The 20,438-nt window shown below is 41.2% G+C and overlaps 6 protein-coding genes across 8 annotated transcripts; 1 reads left to right on the top strand and 5 right to left on the bottom strand.

The window, feature by feature from the left end:
- Window positions 1-1,521: 1,521 nt before the first annotated feature.
- On the bottom strand, window positions 1,522-6,965 carry LOC115625950 (alpha-2-macroglobulin-like). Of its 2 annotated transcripts, none has more exons than XM_030521188.1 (7): window positions 6,886-6,965; window positions 5,592-6,257; window positions 4,755-5,531; window positions 4,141-4,691; window positions 3,836-4,085; window positions 1,912-3,772; window positions 1,522-1,849 (listed from the first exon to the last, which is right to left on the bottom strand). In XM_030521188.1, exons 1-7 carry the CDS (start codon window positions 6,948-6,950, stop codon window positions 1,610-1,612), a joined length of 4,410 nt encoding a protein of 1,469 aa, XP_030377048.1. In that variant the 5' UTR covers window positions 6,951-6,965; the 3' UTR covers window positions 1,522-1,609. The 2 variants fall into 2 exon arrangements, with proteins under 2 accessions (XP_030377048.1, XP_030377049.1); XM_030521189.1 differs by having other exon boundaries at window positions 3,836-4,082.
- A 1,646-nt stretch (window positions 6,966-8,611) lies between these two features.
- On the top strand, window positions 8,612-10,019 carry LOC115625794 (cytochrome b561 domain-containing protein 2). Of its 2 annotated transcripts, XM_030520971.1 has the most exons (4): window positions 8,612-8,709; window positions 9,001-9,299; window positions 9,371-9,593; window positions 9,655-10,019. In XM_030520971.1, exons 2-4 carry the CDS (start codon window positions 9,024-9,026, stop codon window positions 9,969-9,971), a joined length of 816 nt encoding a protein of 271 aa, XP_030376831.1. In that variant the 5' UTR covers window positions 8,612-8,709; window positions 9,001-9,023; the 3' UTR covers window positions 9,972-10,019. The 2 variants fall into 2 exon arrangements, with proteins under 2 accessions (XP_030376831.1, XP_030376830.1); XM_030520970.1 differs by lacking the exon at window positions 8,612-8,709 and having other exon boundaries at window positions 8,880-9,299.
- A 209-nt stretch (window positions 10,020-10,228) lies between these two features.
- On the bottom strand, window positions 10,229-12,981 carry LOC115625793 (protein ref(2)P). The gene is made up of 3 exons (XM_030520969.1): window positions 12,527-12,981; window positions 10,489-12,090; window positions 10,229-10,429 (listed from the first exon to the last, which is right to left on the bottom strand). The coding sequence occupies exons 1-3, from the start codon at window positions 12,702-12,704 to the stop codon at window positions 10,281-10,283; spliced, it is 1,929 nt and encodes a 642-aa protein (XP_030376829.1). The 5' UTR covers window positions 12,705-12,981; the 3' UTR covers window positions 10,229-10,280.
- A 1,296-nt stretch (window positions 12,982-14,277) lies between these two features.
- LOC115625968 (cyclin-K) lies at window positions 14,278-14,850 on the bottom strand. Its single transcript, XM_030521212.1, has one exon. It carries the CDS (start codon window positions 14,798-14,800, stop codon window positions 14,369-14,371), a length of 432 nt encoding a protein of 143 aa, XP_030377072.1. The 5' UTR covers window positions 14,801-14,850; the 3' UTR covers window positions 14,278-14,368.
- Window positions 14,851-15,142: 292 nt separating this feature from the next.
- Window positions 15,143-15,448, bottom strand: LOC115626079. Its single transcript, XM_030521332.1, has one exon. The coding sequence runs from the start codon at window positions 15,446-15,448 to the stop codon at window positions 15,143-15,145; it is 306 nt and encodes a 101-aa protein (XP_030377192.1).
- A 1,536-nt stretch (window positions 15,449-16,984) lies between these two features.
- LOC115626078 lies at window positions 16,985-18,397 on the bottom strand. The gene has a single exon (XM_030521331.1). It carries the CDS (start codon window positions 18,395-18,397, stop codon window positions 17,144-17,146), a length of 1,254 nt encoding a protein of 417 aa, XP_030377191.1. The 3' UTR covers window positions 16,985-17,143.
- Window positions 18,398-20,438: the final 2,041 nt, after the last annotated feature.

The raw sequence follows: 20,438 nt of genomic DNA, 5'->3' as shown, positions 1-20,438 counted from the left end.
ATATATAGATGTATGTATGTGCATTCAAACAAAAGGCTTGAAAAATGGTTTAGTACGCTGTCGCTTGACAGACAAACATACTCGTCTACACTATAAATATGTATGTATGTATGGACACACGCCTATATGAATCTGTATGTATGTACGTGTGTTAATGGAATTTAATTGTAAGCTAATTCGGACTGGTTGTCCATGTCGTGTGTATTCCCCCCGATCTAATCTTATACAGCCATGCAAACTGCTAATTAATTCTTTTTTTTAGTGTTTATATTTTTTTGTAATTATCACTTCAGACTCTATCTAATGCCAGCTTGGTAGACTCATTTAAGATTTCATTTTGGTTTTCAAAAATGTACACTTTGTCAACACATCAATGACGTCAGACACACAAACAAATACACAATACCCGCAAACAACAAATCACGGAGTCTGAAAAATCATAAAAATTATTTACGTACATTTATCACGCGGGAAATACCACAAATAATTTTCTAAGAATCGCACAGAAAACAACAATATTTAAGTACGCCCCGATGTTGTTATTTTGTATCACAATTTGTATCTGTTGCTGTTTATTTTGGATTCGAAGCTTACAGCTGTGGCCGTACTTCTTGTTTTGTTTACTGTTGACGCGAAACTGATGGGAAAAGCCATTTCTGGTTCACCATGTTGACTCTCTTTGTGACTCACTCGTACTCTCTTTTTATCGTTCTCTTGCGTTTTATGAAATACTTGGGTATCTCTTTTTCTTTGATTGCCGGTCGAGTGGCGTCTGCCGTTGTTTATTTTTGTTTATTTTTGCCCCTCGCTCAGTGGATTGACTCAAATAGCTAACTTTTATCTTTAATATTAGATTTGGAATGCTGACTAGAAAACTATTTAAGTGTCCTAACTATTAACACGCTCAGAATTTTAAATAACCCCCCTAGTCAATTTTTATTTTACATGCTTAAATACATATGTATGTATGCATGTTGCAAAGCCACAACCCATTGTGCGTCACGTAGCGAGTCGACACTTTGCTCTCTCAGCTAACACTGATGACGTTATATTGTTTATTTATATTATAAATATATTTCATAAGGGACTGCAAAACACAAAATCGGCGGACGTATCCACCACTACTTACGTACGTACATATACATATGTATGTAGATGTATGACAATATTTAATGTGAAAGAGAACGAACTACAAAAACTGGATTGGCTTGTAAATCCCCTTTTTTGCGATGGCCATACCCACATACTTACATGCATTAATATTCCATTTAAATATGTGACCTTGGCTCGAATAAATATGTACGTTCATATATTATTTAAGAAAAATAAATGTTTACACAAGGGTTTATCATCTGATTATGTTTTTAATGATTCAAGTTAGTAGAGGGTCCTCAGAATTATGTACATACATATATAAGTAGTATATCCCAGCCAAATATACCTTAGATTAAGTAACACATTTTTATTTGGAATAACTATTTACATGACATGCCAGGAGCGTATTAACTAAGACCAAAAATGTATTTTATTCCTCTTGCTTTTTATTTACTATTTGTATGAAACATATTGCCGTTAAAATTTATTTTGTTGCCATTTGATACAATTTTCCTTAGCATTTACTCTTACAATCGTCGCCCTCACAAATGTCACAGAGCTTGGATTCAATTTGATAATAGTCGGTGGCCTTCTTATTCGTGTCGTAATAATCGTAGAGGACCACAGGTGCCGGTTTCTGATTAGCCACAGCATACGTTTTGTAAGCTTCAATGGGTAAGCACTTCACCTCACCCTTTGGCAAGCTTTCAAAGTAGACTACCAAGACGGACTCGGCGTTCTTGGTTTCAACAAGCTGTAATTAAATAAACACAATCAGTGGCAGATAAAAAGAAATAGTCTCAAGTTTCAACTTACTCGAACTCGCTTGATGTCCTGGATGTGCTCAAAGTTATCATCCACGGTGTAGCCAGAGGGCAGCGAGACTTCCAGGATGGCCATATTGGAGGCCTCTGATTTTCCCTCCTCTACATATTCAACGCAGACCTCAAGCTCAAGTTTTGATGGGGGAGTGTCAGGCTTAACAATTGTTTGTACTTTGAAGCTTGGCTTAGGCTCCTTCTCGACTATGTTGTATTGGTAAGAGATCTGCACCAGTGCTGCCCCCGTGCCTTTTGCATGGAACTCGAGGGACTTGGTACCCTGAGGGAACTCGACTCGTTGCAGTAATAGTCCATTGTCCTCGGTCAGCTTCAGGTTCTCGGTTTTTTCGCGTTGACCATGATTCGAAACGGTCACATCCCACAATGCTGCCTCATAGCCTGACTTCTCGGCGAACTTAATCAAGGCCTGAAGACCCACTACTGTATCCTGTGAAGAGGCAAACCCACCGAAGCTGTTGCGCTGAGCCACCAGCCATCTGAGTGCGTTTAGGACGTCTTCGGGAGACTCTGTCTCCAATAAAGTGAGCATTGCGTACGAAGTGATTTCCACGTCGTTGCTCCACACCCAACACCACCAGCGACGGCAGTAACCAGAATTTCGCTGTTCCTTACTTTCCGTCCACCAGGTTCGGTCCTCTTCCTGATTAGCCAAGGCTTTTAGACTGGCTACGTGCTTCGGGGCATCCGCTGCCTTCGCCTTCTGAAGCGCGTATGTTGCAATAGCCTTTGGCAAAACTTCCTTTGACTCTTCGACGTTTGCGCTTAAATAAGCAACAGCTTTATCAATAGCAGTTGGTGTTCCCGATGAGGGTTTGGGCTGTGCCAGCAATGCCAGAAGGGACTTAGCTGTTAGTGTGAGTGCAGAGCGCTGGGAGCCATAGAAGTACTCCCCCGTCTCGGTGAAGCTGCCGTTGTCAGCTTGTTTACTCAGTAAAAATTCGTAACCCTGTGCCAGAATTTTGTCATCGATCTTGATCAGCGGCGCAATATCACTCAGCGAACGTATTACATAAGCCGTCAGCCAAGTGGAACCATTGCGTGGTGGGTCCTCTTCGCGCCACTTGCCTGGTCCGAAGGAACTGAAAGATCCATCGTCGTGACGATAACGAAGTATGTTTTGGTAGCCCTGTTCTAGGTTCCGTTTTATGCGTGACTCTAAAGCTGGCGTCAGTTTCTTGATCGATTGCAGATAATTTCGAACAAGATAGTTCGGTACCAGCTTCGACATGGTTTGCTCACCGCACCCACTGGGTAAGCGCAAAAGCTCCTCCAGATTCTTAACAACTGGGCCTAACAGGTCTCCCACCACCGCAAATTCCACATGTTGGGAGTCCTTGACATATTCCTCTGGCAGTTCTAGTTCGAAGGTATCCTTGAACTCCCCCACATCCTTCAAATTTATAAAGAATGCTCGGTTGCTATATTGCGTCACACCCTCAGGAACCACCTTGAGAGTTTTGTGAATCGCGTCGCCAGCCACAGGGGATATTGCTGTAAGCTTGAGTAAAATATTTCCAATTATTTTTGGACGCAAAAGGAATGACACTCCCGCTGCTTCGTTAGCGCCAACGCTAATTTTTTGTGTGCGCTTCTGCTCGCCTATGACTTCGTTCGAGGGATCCACAAACTCGTATTCGTCGTCGGGGTTATCCAGCGACACTTCAACGTCCAAGCTCTTCGGCAGATAATTGAAGACTAGTGCTGGTACACTGATGACTTCTCCACGTTTGACCGAGTAAGGCAACCTTACCGACACGAAGAAGGGTTGGAATGTTTTAATTTTGGTCTGCTCATCAGTCACTCCCAGACCCTTGTCGGGATGCAAAGAAAATGCGCTGCGAAATAAAGAAAAATATGTTAATATGATAATAAGGAGATGGCTCAGAGCGCCTTCTTACCTGAGCACCCAGCTGGTAATGGTGTCTGGTATTGCTTTAACCCACTTGAAAACTTCAGACTTTGTGCTTTCAATATCCGCAAATATCCAAGTCTCCGCGAAGTTCTTACGAACAGTTGGAGCTCGTGGGGTGCCTGGTGCTGCACCTGAAACAGCCATTATTCCAATTCGGGGGGTGTCAGCCAAATGAGGGGCCGAACTCTGCACAAAACCCATCTTGTTAACAACTGACAGGCCTTCTTCGAACTCTGCTATACTTATTGTTATTCGAAGTTATTTTTTAGAATCTACTTTAACTATACTTACTATTATAAACTGGCTTTGTACGGTTGTAGAAGAAGTTGGCATTCGTCATGGTCACTACGCCAGTGCGGTCTCCAGGGTAGTAAGAGTAGCCGCCCTGCCATGGTGTAGTTGTGCCATAGCGACCTAGACTCCAGCTAAATGAACCCTTTTGTATGTCGTTATTTCTATCCAAAAGCAGTACGCTCTGGTCAATCGCAATTAGACCAACGAAAGAATTAGGCGCAGTTTTAATCTCCAATTCAACTTCTGATCCCGGTTTGACTTCCTCGGGTGCGGTAATTTCAATTTTGTTCTGCAGCTCTACGTCAACATGCATGCTCTCCTCAGCATAACGGAATTCGCCCGTCTCATCCACATAATACACGTACACTTTACAGTAGGGTGCCATGAGGAACGTCGGTGTTAGGCTAATGTTGTATATCTTTTGAGGTTCAGGTAATACCACGCGCTCTGTGTGAAGTACATTTCCACGGCCAATGATGTTGTACACAAAGTAGCTTAAAGGACGACTAGAGTTCAATGTGATCTTGTACTCCTCGCCAAGCTGCAGCCTATCAATGAAAAATGTGTGCTTAACTAACTACTAGTTTACGTTTTCAAGCTTCTATACTTACGACCACTTATCTTTGGGGCGTTGAACGTTGGCCTTGAACCACTCCTTCTCCTTTTCCTCCTCTTTCGGCTCCACTGGAGGATCAATCTTCTTTGGTTCCCTATATGGATATGTTGTGTATAACTCGCGCTGCTCATCTCTATATTCCAATTCTATGCTGTAGTAGCGCGTGAAGTTTTCAATATCGGGTAAGTCTGGCAGTTTGATTTTGAAGGTTGCTATGCTTGAATCATTTAGATGGCTCTCGAAAGTAAGTGTCTTTTTCTCGATCTCGGGGAGTTCGGGCTTATTTTCTTTCTGACCGTAGTAGCCAAAGCCATACGTGTGGCGTATGCCCTCCGTAAACTTCGCTTTTACCACAGACTTTGTACTTTTGAGCAATGTGCCATCTATGTACGTGACTTTAAAATTCATATCTTGCTCTTTATCGGCGTGAAACTGATGACAGGATATGTAATCGACGCAGAACATTGCATAGCGATTGGGATACAGCTGCAGGCTAGATGTCTCTTGTAACTTGACACCCGTGAAATTCTCCTCCACGGTGGCTGTGATGTGTGCGTAGGATGCGGATGTGTTGTAGTGCAAGAATTCAGCAAACTCCTTCACATTTAAGTCGAACTTCGCCTTGCCATTGACCATATCCGCGGTGCTCAGCAGGGTATGACCTGGACGATCAGTGCGGACCATCTCTCTATTCACTGTGCTCCATATACTGGACTCAGCAAGATTAATATTGAGGAGAACCTTGCCACTAACTGGTTTCCCGTAGGTGTAGCTGAACAGATTAAGAGATTAAAATAATTATACATAATAGCGAAAATCTGATTAGACTCACTTCGCGCGTACAATAACCTGAATATCTCCGTCCTTCACCGAGACCTTTTGCGTTGCATCCATCTTGATGGTGTACTTAGGGAGAGTATATTTCTCCACACTAAAGTATACACGTTCAGCGTATCTCTCCTTACTTGTTTGCACCTTCAGCAACCAGGAACCCAGAGCTGCAAACTCGGATAGTTCGAACTTTCCTGTATACACTCCACTATTAGTCTCAATGTGCTTGAGCTCCTTTATGCGATTACGTTTGGGATCCTCGAAAAAGATTACAACATCATCCGGAGCAGTACCAGGCCGCAGGTTTTCATCCAAAAATATGACACGGAAGTTTATGGTATCTCCCGGCTTGTATTTGCCCTTGTCCGTCTGTATCTTCACGAACGGCTTGACCTCCTCCCAATTCAGTTTGGTGGTATTCGTGAACACCAAACCAGATACACCCTCGGCTGTGAGATTGTACTGGCCCTCCTTGAGGGGTGGCAGCTTGAACGTCAACTGCTTGTACTCATCGGGCTTGGCCAATTCAACTGTTTGGGTCTCGTTGTGCGAGGGTCCGGTGATTCCAATCTTCAGCTTGGCTGGTTCCTTAATGCCATGCACGGCTACGGCGACGTTGTAGTCGCGATTTGAGTGTATGGTGCCGGGACCAACGATGGTGTATTGCCTGTGGAAGCAATAGATAATAAAAATTATTATGCCTTGCACTCTCTGTATTTAAGATTAGAGCTATATTGTTTCGGGATTGCTGCCTAATCTATGGCAAATTGCACAATATTGCTGTGTGTATGTATTGTATTAATGTGCATGAAATACTATAATTCGTCGTCGTCAATAGCTGCACTGTTATATTTGCTGGCAATGGGGGGAGACGCTTGGAGCTTATCAATATTTATTTTATTTTGAATAGCAGCTTGCCATCTCCACATTATTTTTTATTTGAATTCATTCTTAAGCCTAATTTCTTATATTAAAACAAATGCAGTAGAGCTCAAAACGCAATTAGGTGTGCAAACCAGAATTTGATTAAAAACCTGAAACATACTCATTTCCATAATTTATTTCAATTCTTAAATTGTATTTTCTTTTTCATTAAAAATCTCCCAACTAGTATTTTTTTTTTTTTGAAATATTAAAAAAAAAACTTCACTGAGAAAAAAAAAACAGTAATTTAAAGTTCTGCTGATAAATCACTTCAAAATTAAAAGTCGTAACACGTACTACGAGTATACTCGTATATGAGAATAAATTGTAATTTAATGCAAATTAATAGCTTAGAGTAGACTTTTCCTCACCCATCGGCCTTTACCAGCCCAGCCAATGGAACGAGCAGGACAATAAATACGCCTAATCGATACATTCTGATAATTAAATATAAAAAAACATTAAAGTTTAGAAAAACTAAACTAATCTTCGAAGCGAAGTCACACAACCGACCGAGCCCAGAGCTGAGCGGCAACTAAGCTAAGCGATGAGCTGGGATTTTGTTAAACGCCTAACGAAGGAAAAGTAGACAATTTTTTTATATATTATACTCGTATATACAATGTACGAGATAAGTAATCGGCCTTTGCAGAAGTTAACATTCTATTTATTGAAATAGGGCTGGATATTACTTATAGACGTACAATTCAGGTTGTTTATTCGTTCAGTAGTAAATTTCAACAATTAATAAATGTCTTCAAGACGGATTATATGTTAAAATAAAAAGATTTTTTCATTTTAGTTTATTTATTTGCCATAACATTATTCGAGCCTGTGGCTCTCTATATTTCACTGATGAATGCATTCTTTTTTATACCATTGCATATCGTGAAATCAAATTGAAATGGGTAAATTCGAGTTATCAATTGTAATTAATTGATAACTGAAATTATACAATGATAAATGTGGCCTTTCAATTTAAGATATACATATATGTATGTACATATATTCAATATCAATATGGTGTACTAATTTGTATTATAGATACAATTATACAATTATTAAAGTTGTACCCAAGAGGGTACTAGTTTTGTGCGAATGTGTGTAACACACAGAAGGCGGCGTGGCAGACCACACAAAGTGTTTATAGTATATACTTGATCAGGATGACAATACGAGTCAGTATAGCCATGTCTGTACACTCATACAGAGGATCTCAGCAAGTATAAAAGCTAGAATAACCAACTTTGATATTCAGGTTCCCCTAAACCCTAGGCAGATCAAGCTTTTCTGATGCCCCACTTCCCCGCTGTTAGTGATTTTTCATATATCCTGTAAATCCGTTAGAGCTAATGTGTCCTCATCTAAAGGAAGGTTTAGACACAATATTTATGTAAATGTAGTATATTGACTTAATGTATGGTTTTTATTCAAAGTATTAAACAAAACAAATATTTATTTAATATGTAACTTATTTTTCTTTTTGTTGGACTGGCTACAGGGTTTTTAAGAGTTGAGCCCGCTTGACTATAGCATTCCTATCTTGTTCTGGTATTGGTGTCTGAACATTGTTAATACTCAATTAGCTTTAAAACTAATGATAAGAGCTACTATTCTCAATTACAATTTTAGATAATTACCTACCGCAATTAAAGACAGATAGATATTCAGTCGACCTTCTATATATGTACATATGTACTATATAGTTTGACTATGTATAATTCCAAGGCTATCAACACACAAACAGGCTCTCAACAAAAAGGCTCTCAAGCAATTAATTAGCCCAACAAATAATTAGCATTAATTAGGCCAACAAATAATTAAATGTTGATTTTCAAACAATTATGAAATATTTTGGCCTTTCTCTTCGTTCTGTACTATTTCTCTCTTGCACTCTCATTTGATCTGCCTATATACCTCAATTGCTCTTCGATCAGCTGTTCGTTCCAAAAGAGAATATTTGTTAAGGGGGATAAAGAGTGGATTGTAAGTTGTATTGAAAAAACAATGTAAACACACATGATATGTCAAATGGAAACAATTAATTATGAACCGGTTTAACACAAAATGCCAAAAATAAAACAATAAAGTGATATGCGATTATATTTAAGTGGATACGTTCTGGGCAGTCCCAACAAAGCTCCAACCACTGCCGCCTTTTACTCGCTCATTACTTGGCCAAGGTAAAAGAGCAGGTGAGTCATTAGTTCACTAATGGAAGTACCGATTGCTCCACTCGCTCGGAACGTGCGCGTCAATGAAAACCTTAATGAAAGTAATATATGTGCAAATGTTGGCGCCACATTCTGATTCGCGAGAGCAAACAATCAAACGCATTGGAGCTTTGGTGGCGTGCGGGTGTGCTCGTATTAAGTTAGAGTGTAGTGCTAGTGGTTGAATTGATAAAAATACAGATAATACAGAGCACATTTGTTTCGCAAGCGTGACGATGACGATGAGTATTTTCCCAAACTGTGATTTTACAGCCCAGGCGCAAGCCGTCTGCAGCATGTGGGAGGCGTTCAGCAGCAATCGGGAGGGGGACAACGGTACCTTGGAAGAGGCTCTCGGCGAGACTGGGAATAGCTCGGCCAATTGTTCTCAAAATATTCCCATTACACAAGCCATCGAGTTCTATTGGCCAATATCACCCCACACCTACTTTGGAGTCTGCACCGTAATCTCTCACGTGCTCGTCACGGGCATTACTATTGGCATTTCGCGCAAATGCTTTGAGATGAAATTGGCCAAAACCGCAGAGCATGCGTTCTACTGCACGCTTGCCGTAAGTATCTTGAAATTAGTCAGTTCCGAATAAAAACTAATAAGCTTCGCTATTGATTATCTCCTATGTAGTTTGTTTTTTGCATCACCGAGGCATTGTTGCTGCGCAACAGTCTGATTTTAAAGAAACTGCTTAGCCGTCTGGGCCAGGATATGCTGCATTCGGCATTGGGTTTGTTAGCGTTTGCTATCGGTATTGTAGGAGTGGGCGTTAAGACGTGGCAGAAGCGAAAGGTCCTGCGCGAAAATGAAAAGGCTTCAGTCCGTCATTTTCATAGCATGCACGCGCGCTTTGGTAACATACTCATATATAATATTGGCGTTATTGCTAATAAACATATATTTTTCCTACATAGGCCTCTTTGGATGCATTTTTCTGCTGCTTACCACAATTAGCGGACTGACCTTATACTTCTGGCCCGGACGTATGTTGAATATTGGCCATCGCACAGTGGCCTTACTCTCCTTCCTCTTGCTTATGATTTCACAAATGTATAGCTATAATACGGGCTTTGCTCGTCGCAATTGGACTGAGAAGACTGTTCGCCGATATAAACTTGCTACATTTATTGTCATCATTACAAGCATAAATTTTGAGCTTAGACACTGGGTGGTTGATGTTGTGGCGTTGATTCCAAAGGAATTTTTCGATAAAATACTATTAAAGACATAGCTACTAATTGTAAAATGAAAATAAAAATAGTTAACATTTATACCTTTATTTGATACGATTAGATACATAATGTTTTGATTATTTGTTACACGTTCATATACGATTAAGACAGATATAGTTATACACCTAAATTTTTAAAGACACTGCAAAAGGAATACTAATGTATTGGGAAATTAGCAAGTGGTGGTTGTTTTAGACCTGAACCACAAATATCAAATCAAACAATATAAGCATATGAATAAAGGGGTTTTTTTTTGCTTGGTTACCAAGCCCTACAACTATTGGTTTACATAATTAGAGTTCACAATTTTAATTGCGATTTGTTTGAGACGTGTGCATTATGTCCAATGCATGGGGTATGTTGCCGTCCACCGACTCCAAAAGCTGTGTCAACCAGGCGCCCTCATTGCTGAAACCCATGGCCATCATGGCATGTATGGACGCATTTATGCGGTCATCTGAAATATACGAATTTGTTATTATATTGCGTTTTAAACTTTTCGTCCTCTACACTTACCAGTGTGGTAGATGGGAAAGCTGTGTTTCTCCTCGGGCTCCGTCTGATTGGCTGTCGATGTCGATTGGCTGTTGGTGCCAATTGAAGTGGTCGATGTCGATGTACTGACCGTGTCCACTTGAGCCGTTTGGGTGTGTGCAGTGGTCTGCTCACGCTGTTGTTCTTCAGACATATGTTGTCGCAGCAGTTCGCCCAATTGGCTAAAGTCAGGCCCCGGTGGCACCGAGGCTACTGTGGACGCAGCACTAGTGTTGGCCGAATCCAAAGTGATCAAAGCATCAGGGGTGCGCGTATTGGCCGACGAAACAGTATTATCAATCATTTGCCAATCGTTGTCCAAGCTGTCTGAGCTACGACGTGGCACCGACGTCTCTTTCAGTGAAACAGCAGCCAGAGGTTCAACAAGCGATGCTTGTGAAGTCTGCAGCGAAGTTTCAGGCGTCGGTTGGACAGTTGGCTTCTGAATTGACTCCTCAATTGACTTCTTAATTGGCTCCTCAGTTGGCTTCTCGATTGGCTTTTCAGTTGGCAACTGAACAGGGGCTGTCTCTGGTTTTACACTAGCTTCTGTATTGTTGGAAGCTGTAGAGGCTGTCGAAGTCATCGAATTCGTTGTGTTGGTGCGTGTGGACAAATCGACTGCACCATCGGCCGGGTCCAACATTTTAGCAAACATTTCGCTGAAATTATTCAATATTTCAATGCCTGCACGCATATATTCGGGCGGCACCATTTGGGACAAGTTATCAAAGTTAATGACCGGTGTGGTTGGTGTCGTGGCACCCGAGGCTGAAGCTGAGTTCGAGGGTTGTGTTTGCTCTGCGACGCGAGGAGCGGCTATAGGCTGTTCAATTTTGGTGGTCGCGACGGGCTCTGCTGCCGGTGGCGGTGCTGATGGTTCATTGGCCGCAGTGGTTTCTTGAGCCCGTGGCTGAGCGGTCGTATTGTTGGACTCCGTGGCTGCTGTTGGCTGAGCAGCTTGGCCAGCAGTAGCTGCGCTCTCCGGCATGTTTTTCATCATTTCAACGAACTGCGAAAACATACCGCCATGGCGACGAACGTGTCGGCGTTCACGTCGGCTTTCTCTGTTGGTTTCACCACCAGTAGGGGCATCAGCCTGTCCAGCTGCTTCGGTTGCAGCCTCACCAAATGGACAGTGGCCCCTGAAGCGACGACTCGAACGACGATGAAATCCAAGTCCCGGTCCAGATAAATAGGCATCGATAAGCTTGGGACCATTATGAGTGGGCATGCGTACCATCAAGTGGTCCGGGTGCTTGTGTGCCGCCTCGCATCGCTGGCACAGATCAAAGTTGGGACATTGTACGCACTTGTAGCGAAAGCCAACCAGTGGCAGTACACCACAGGAGTCACACTCCACGTTATCGTGTATAACAAAGTTACTGGGATCGTCCGACGCCGCTGCGGCAGTGGGTGCAGCAGTGCTGGCACTCTCTGCCTTAGCCGTTACCGGTGGCTCGGGCGCTGCAGCGACCACGGGAGCGATATGCAAATGCATGTCCTTGAAGCTGTTATCATTCTTGGATAGGAAAATATCGTAGTCAATTTGATTGACGATTTCGATTTCATCATGATCCGAATCTGAGTGGGAGGAACAAGACATATATATGTAAATAGTTACTGATGAGTCATTTTTCTATATATCGAATGAACATTGTGATTCCTTTTGCCTTATCACAGCTGATAGGTAATAGATTAAATATATTATAATGAATCACCTTTGAACACTCGCCATATATAAATTTTATATATACTAAACGTTTATGTATGTATGTTTGTATATAATTGCACAATCTATTTAATACCAAAAACTAGTATGTATGTGCATGTAGACAGTATGTACACATCATTATTTTCAATGTGTGTGTGACATATGTACATACACACACCCTGAAAATTTGATATGCAAATTAACTGCATCGAATGATTTGCTTCTGCCTTGCAAACGCAAACATACATATGTATGTATGTACATATGATGCGTATACAGTAAATTGTATAAATTGTTTGCACTTACCAACCCAAAACGTCCTGATCTCGCACTGGGGCAACTGACGTTCTTGGAAGAGATTAAGTTCGATTTCACGACGCAAATAACCCAAATTACTTGAAGGCATACGTAGATACGCATTCATCTTCTTGGTTGGACCAGTAGCGCCGTGGTAGGTGATTTTTAATAGTTTCTCCGGATTCATTTCGTATTGTTTTTTTTATAGTTTTTAATTAGTTAATTTTTGCTTGTGCTTGTTTCCTTTATCTTTTCACAATGGTACACTGCTCGCTTCTGGTACTGCGTCGTTACTTGTTGTCTGAAGTGTTCGTCGTTCTATAAACACCAGCAATCGCCGCAACTTCGGCTTTTATACTAATTGCCTCGGGTATTGGTGTCGTGTTTATCGGCTCGGCACCTTCTTGAAACTTCTGCAGCAAATTTTGCAAATCACCGCTATTGCACCATTACTTCTCGGTATTAATAGTTCGAGTAGTACGCGGTCTCGGCGCTGATATGATATATATAGAAAAAATGAAGAGTAATGCCAAAGCTGGTCTTGGCCTGACGATGTCAAAACAAACTGCAATCGATATATCGATATTATAAACACTGTGAAACACTGCAAAAAGCTGTGATTTGCGTGACCATGTCGATGTTCATGCGATGACTTTTGTCAACCAAAAACTAAACACTGTGATTTCCAAATATTACCAGATATATCGATAATATAATCACACTATTCCTAGCCAACATAACTCATAACTGTATAAAACGAGTTATTAAAAGCACTCCAATAAATATAATAAAAGTAAATAATTAGTTCATCTAATAAATGAAAAAATAGCATAAGATGGTGGTTTCCTGCTATCCCACATATAACCTATTTTTTGTTTGTTTAAAAAGCATTCGTTAGGTAAACAAGATTGATCACAAATGTTAAGTTCATTCTTCTTCTCCCCGTTCTTCATTTTTATTCAGCAGCTTAGCAATTAAATCAAAATTAAATGTATTAACTTAGACGCGTCGCAGTATCTGCAGAAGCTGCAGAATTCGCGACTTTGTGCTGAAAAAAAATAAGAATTTTACTAATATTCATGCGTAAATAAATAAATCACACCGTGTGGAATTTGTAAGATATTCATTTCCGCCTTGTCCTTGTCTGCTCTCCACATCCTTCTTGGGTGCCGGTATATTAATTACCGGGGCTGCAAGGTTGCTAGACTCGGTCTGGTATACATGTGTGCCGTCCGTTGTTCCCTGCTGCTTAGATTTTTCCATTAGCAGGGCATTGTCTGTAAATGCAGGAGTAAAATATAATAAAAATTATGGAACGCCAATAAAATTGCAAAATCCAGCAAATAAAATATACAGCAAACACGGTTCCTAAGAGTGTAACTAAAATTTTAAGCTCGTACATTTTAGAAGAAATCATAGCATACTTTTAGTTGCAAATAATAATAAAGGGACGTCAATCGATTTTGTTTTTGTCGAAGAGTTATACTGTTTGCCGTTTTATCTTCAAAAAGCATTTTATAAGCATGATATTAAAATTTTAAATTATAACACTTTCCTCAGATATTATATTTACTTTTTAAAATGATCGTTCCGTTAATTGATTAAGATTTGAAATAAATTGATTGATATATCTCTATCAAGTAGGTAAAGTGGATTAGTATTATAAGTATTGCATGACTCCAGCGTCTAGAATTAACGATTACATTTCGGAGACTAGAAGAGCATCGCTCTATAACAAACATAATCTACGTAAACAGCTGTATGATAGGCAGAAGCTTTTGCATCTACATGGAAAGTAACTTTTCAATTTTATTTTATATACACGAATTGGAACTGAAGCTCTTATCATTGTTAGATCTGATTTGAATGATGTCCATCCTCTTTGTATTCCTTGTTAACCTTCAGAGAGTGGTTAATAACACTCGATGCTGGTTGCGGGCCACTTGGCAGATGGGGGTTGGAGCTTTCAGCATATGGTGGATAATACGGCACTGGATAGGGGTACGGCTGTGGAGGCATTCCGTTAAATGGCTGAGGGGGTGTTGGCGGGGCAGTCATGTACGGATAGCCTCCATAGTAATACGGTGGCGATATCGGGGTATAGGAATTGGGATAAGCAGGATATGCAGGCCGGTTGTATTTATCTTTATGATGTTTCCCCTGCCGATAATGATGGCTCTCTCCGCTTTCGCTGCCACTGCTAGCGCTGCTATCACTGTCGGCATATCCAAGATCGCAATATGCCCAAATAAGGACAGTTATAACAAAAAAACGTAGAAGCATGACGCTAATCCTCCTGGCTACGTGCACGTTTGAACTACTTGAGTTGAGGAACTGAACTAATTTAGCAGCATTCGATTAGTTAAACGAGCATACTAAACATATTTAAGACATTTTTTTAGCGCGTGTTGCAGAAAGGTCAGTGCTTTGATAAGCAAATCAAATCAAGCACAAAAATAAAATACATATACTCTTTGTTGGTGGGTTTCACCGGTATTACGCCGTAAAACTTAAGCACAAATTTGTTGTGTTAAGCATATGCATTTTAAACTAAGTAAATATTTTTTCACAGGTTCTATTGGTTATTTGTTTTGTGATTTTCACTTTAATGAACTACATTTTTCTTTAATATAACTTACTTATGTACTGCTCAGCTAAGACATCCAAAGAATAGGGATCGTCGAGCGTGGGAAACTCAATGAAAAATCCATCGAGTCTAACACGCAGGTTCTCCTCCCCCTTCTGCCGCTGATCGTAGTGTATTTGCTCCTCTTGGAAGCCATAGTCATTGTAGTCATCGTACAAGAACTCAAGTAGATCGGAACGGCGTGGGCTGATTTCTCCAGCTAGACGGGCTGGACGCATGGGCTTGGACACAGCCACATGGAATAAGACGATAAAGACAAACAGGCGATTGGTAAACTTACACATTTTAGCGAGACACGACTGGACAGGACCGTTGCGCTCTGAGAGCTTGCAACGAATGATACCAGAGTCCAAGTTCTAAGCTCTGCAGAGCCTGCATGAAAAAGAGATAAAATGGAAACCCGCTTGCCTGCCTGTTTGCCTGCCCAGCAGGCTCAGGCTAGAACAGTTCAATGCACCACAGCTATTGACCGAAGCTGCAAGACTTCCGCATTGTGATCGAGATGCTGGGAAATGTTCATTCAAGCTTCAGGCTGCTGATCAATCACAATTAGTTATGTGCATTTCTAATGCTTCCTTAAAGGAAATTGCTGCCACTTTACGGAAGCCATATAACAATGGTCGGGGTCACCAACCCATTCGTTTTTAGGATTTGTGCGCTAATTGTCGGGCAAACTAACCTAATAACCTAAATCTACAAGCGATCGCTGGAAAATGTAACTTTATGTCAACACAATCTGACCTGTAATGGCAAACACTTTGAGTTTGTTTATAGAAATTGTTAGCGCCGTCAATGGATTTGTTAGCTCAGGTGTGTGTTGTGTTGTCATCCATTAGGTTCAATGACCATAGGAGCTCGCAGTGCACTTTTCCCACAGGAGGAACTTGAAACCGCTTTTCAGTTTTTCGCATTTGTAATAAAAACTGGTTTCTACCTAATAGAAAATTGCTGGTTTTGCGGCAAATCGCGAGAATAGTTTGAAAAGTTGCTGAAACCCTGCGTTGTTAGTGACTTTTAAAAATCTCTTTCGCTCGTTCCAGTAAAAAATATTTCCCAAAACACTCCAAGTACAGAAATATAAGTCTAAGTATTTTTCTTACAACCCACCTTCTTACATTCATACCTAATTTTAAAATTCTACATCTGTTTACATTCAAAATTAGTTTTAAAATTCTATAAGAGTTCTCAATAGTGCAAAAATGATTGAAGAATACAAGTTAGCGAGATTCTTACAGTGTATTCCACATTGCGTTATACTTTTTAAGTTTAGTTAAGAATCTATATTCTCTTCAGTGTATCAGAGGTTGCTTTATTCGATTTAGATCAGAAATAATAGCGTGCCATAAGCTCGGAAAAACAGTTTAAGCTGCAGCACTTCTTATGCTCATTGTTCCAATATAATAGTTTTAAATCGGCTTTGACAGATTATACGACGCGAATTCCACATAACGATAAGTACGAGTATATATCGAAGAAATTTAAATTGAGCTATGGATATACAAATGTATAATGAGGATATCAGAGTTTGCTTCATTGGATAATCCTGAAATACTTTCAGACTTCCCCCTTTTATGCATACATTTTCTTCCTTGCGATCATTAATTTTTCAACGCTCTCTAAGAATTCTCAATCGTGCATGACTGTTTGTATAACCCTCGTGGCTATAAAAAGAATACAAGCCAGTTATTATTTGCCTTTATTTTCCATCCCCCAGCTGGGCTCGCCCCCCGCTCGGTCCGACAAGCACATATCCTTCAATGGAGCGGCGAGCCACTTCCGCTATAGACAGACGCTATTAATTTACATGATGATGCGCATGATTTTCAAATTAAATTATTCGTATTTTTATTTGAATTTGTGTCATTGTTGCTATAAAAAATTAAGTCTAAATAGTATGTATGTTTGTTTGTATGTATGCATGTATTGTGTGCTAAAACTTAGATTTACGCTTTCATTTAGCAGTCTGGGGACTCTCATGCTCAATAGCCTTCGATCTGGCGGCAGTCGCCGTAGCTATCGCGTCGCTGTCCGGGAGCGCAGCGCGCCAATTCACGGATCAAGGCCTCGTGCGATGAGGGGGAGGCTTGGGAGTGGGAGGCATCCGCCAAGAGGTCGAAGGTGAAGCGCTTGGGCTGTGTGGGCGTCGGTTCCTCGTCTAACTGCCAGTTGCGGTCTTGGAAGTATGTGGGCACATCGATGGGTGGGTACAAGGCATTGGCCTCGGCGTTCAGATCTGCCCGATAGAGCGGCACAGCAATGGTCAGCTCCTGACGGCGCTTCTTAAGCTGAGGACGCTCCTCACTGCTCAGTCGATTGGTGTCCAAGTAGCTGTTGCCAAGCAGGGCGCGTGAATTCCGATAGTAGTGGGCGCCCGGCTGCTGCTGATAGCCTTCGAGTAGGCTGGAAGCTGGTGGAGCTGCTGCGGATCCTGCAGTGGAGGTGGCCTCCGCAGGGGGTAGCGCCTGTATGAGCGTAGGCTCGGCATCCAGATGAAAGGGTTTGATGAGCTGTGGGAAGTATGGAGGCGGCAGCACCTCCACCTGCTGACGCTCATCGTCGCTGGCCGAGATGTCCACATGATAGGGAGTGCGTCCCTCGATGAACTCCGGCAGGCTGACCATCGGCGCCTGCTGACTTTCGCCCGCCGTTCCCATTATAGCCAATTGTGGCGTCTGGCCGTAGCCACGAGCTCGCTCCGCCTGCTGCTGCTGAAGTCTTTGTTGTTGCTGTTGCTGCTGCTGATAGAAGGATTTGATGGGCGAACCTTTGAGGCCATGGCGTGAGGCGAAATGCTTGCGTTTGGATTTGCTGGCGTGTGAGGCAGATTTGGTGAGGAGATCCAGCAAGCTGAGTCCCTCCTGTGGACCCGGCGGTATGAGCACAATCATAAAGTTCTCCAAATCGGCGCGAATATTGTACTGCCCCTCCTGTCGCTGATCATAGGTGACAGTCCTTCGGCTCAACGCATTCTCCAGCTCGCCCAGCGGCAACAAATTGTCGTCCTCCTTTATGGGAATGGGCTGCGGCTGAGGCTGTTGTTGGGGCAGCAGTGTGGTGGAAATCAACATCGTCTCACTGCTGATAGGCGGCTCAGTCGTGGACGTGGCCGTAGGTGTGGGCGTTAGCGTTGAACTGCTGCTCGCTACATCTTCGCGGGATAAATAGGGCGACGTCGACGTTGCCGACGATATCGTCGTCAACAGCAGCGAACCCAAAACTAACAATGACAACATTTCCGGAACTCGAAACTCGGAATCTCTAAACTGCTCTTCTCGCTCTGGTTGCGCGTTTCGTTCTTAACACACGCGCCTCAGAATCGTTACTGCGAGTTGCGTGCCTAGCCAGCTTAAGTTAACACCTTTGCTTTGGACAGGTAAGCAGAGAGACAGGTAAGCAGGCCGGCAGGCAGGAAGGCTAGCAGCGGCGACTCAGACGCAACTTTCATATTTGCTGTGAGTCTCTTTGCTGAAGATTCTATACGGCGGCTGCAGCCACAACTTGTCACAGTGGGGCTTCTTCACAATTTTGCTTCAAAGACAACTCTAATCTTAACAACCTGTGCTGAAAAAACAGTTCTAATTTCCCAAATTTCGATTTGACACGAAACTATTTAAATATTTTTGCAATAAATATGAAAAAATTTAGTCAAATTTCATTATCAATATATCTATCGTCACTTAAAATACATATCTTATATTGGAAAAAATATAATTTAATTTTTTCAATGCAAACGTTTTACAATTCAAAAATAAAACCAAAATTTGTCTTTTATGAAGGCTTTCCTTATAAAAGACACTCAGTCAAATACCCCAAAAATCATTTTCAACATTGTACTTAAAACATAACGACAAAATAAATAAATAATTTAATTTTTGTTAAAAGAATGTTTGTATGTTCACATCTTAAAAATGCCACACTTCAAAAATAATTTAAGTGACTAAAAAGTAATTTTCAACAGGACTTAAAAAGGAACGAAAGAACAAAAAAATATTGAAATATATTTTAAATTTTCCTATTGCTAACACTTTATTTCCAGTGTGCATTGACGACCTGTTGCTGCTGCTGCAGCTTTCTTCTGCCTCTTCCTCTGCCTCTGTTCGGTTCAGATCGCCCTTCTCTCTGCTTGCTAGCTGTCGACGCCGACTAGCTTGAGCTTAATTCATATTTCGCTTGCGTTGTTGTTGTTGCCTTTTGTTTACTCTTTTTTTTTTTGTTTTTATGCCGTGCCCATTTCGGATGCGTGACTTGCGTTCAATTGTATTGTTGTTGTTGCTGCTGTTGTTATTGTGCCAATAAGAACGCCACTGTTCGCTGATATTGGTCAGCCGTTAGGTTCTCACAGCGCACAGTGGTCTGTGTTTACGATTTACACGGCAATTAGTTGGTAATGAGGAAGCAGTTTTCTTAATGGCTCGGGCACGTACTCGAATTGTAGGCGTGGCTAATAACATAATGGCTGGACGCGAGCCATTATTAGGCATCATCTATAAATGCTAGAGACAAAGCCATGTAGAGTTCAGCTTCAATGAGTCCGATTAAACACCATTTTCCATTTCCTGAACTTTCTGTCTTAAGCAAATTTGGAAGTTTACATATTGATTTAGACAAATATATGTGAAGTAATTAATAATTTCCCCCAACCGCTATCAATCTTATGAATTCTTTCCAAATAACAACATGTGCTGCTTTTTGCAGTTAATAAGAATGTTCAAAATGTTGCTGTGTTCAAAATGTTCCTGCTGCTGATCTTTAATTTAGATATTAGGTCATCGGCTTGATAAAGTTGAAAAAAGGTTGCAACTGATCCCCAGCTTTAGTGTTATCAAAGCTGTGGATCAGAAAATGAATAATTTGCAGATTGGTAGACTCGTGTATACCCTGCAGGTTTAAAAAATACATATACGAGTATGTGTTGTGTAAACACACCTATATTTTGTAGTCCACTTATGAACTTTAGGATGTGGTAAGGCAATTAAGAAACTAATCAATAAATAAACGTTACGTTATCGTAATACGTACACCAACAGTTGTTGGTACTAACTGGAGTTTTATCTACGATTGCTCCTATGACACCTATTAATTGTGATTTTTTTTACCGACCGTTTCTAAGGTTTCTCTGCGTATGGATTAGAAGAGTCCACATTCTATTGACACTACAGTCTATTTAATTTGGTTTGCTTAGCTGTTATGGTTAAAAAAATCGAGTTGCTCATACAGACAATCCTATAGACATGTCTATATCGATTCGTCTATAACTCTTTCGTTATAGGGCAA

This window comes from Scaptodrosophila lebanonensis, unplaced genomic scaffold (genome assembly GCF_003285725.1).
Source record: "Scaptodrosophila lebanonensis strain 11010-0011.00,11010-0021.00 unplaced genomic scaffold, SlebRS2 tig00000080-arrow-pilon, whole genome shotgun sequence".
Taxonomy (NCBI): Eukaryota; Metazoa; Arthropoda; class Insecta; order Diptera; family Drosophilidae; genus Scaptodrosophila; species Scaptodrosophila lebanonensis.
The sequence above is the reverse complement of the archived record's forward strand: the minus strand, read 5'-3'. Positions and strand labels throughout refer to the sequence as shown.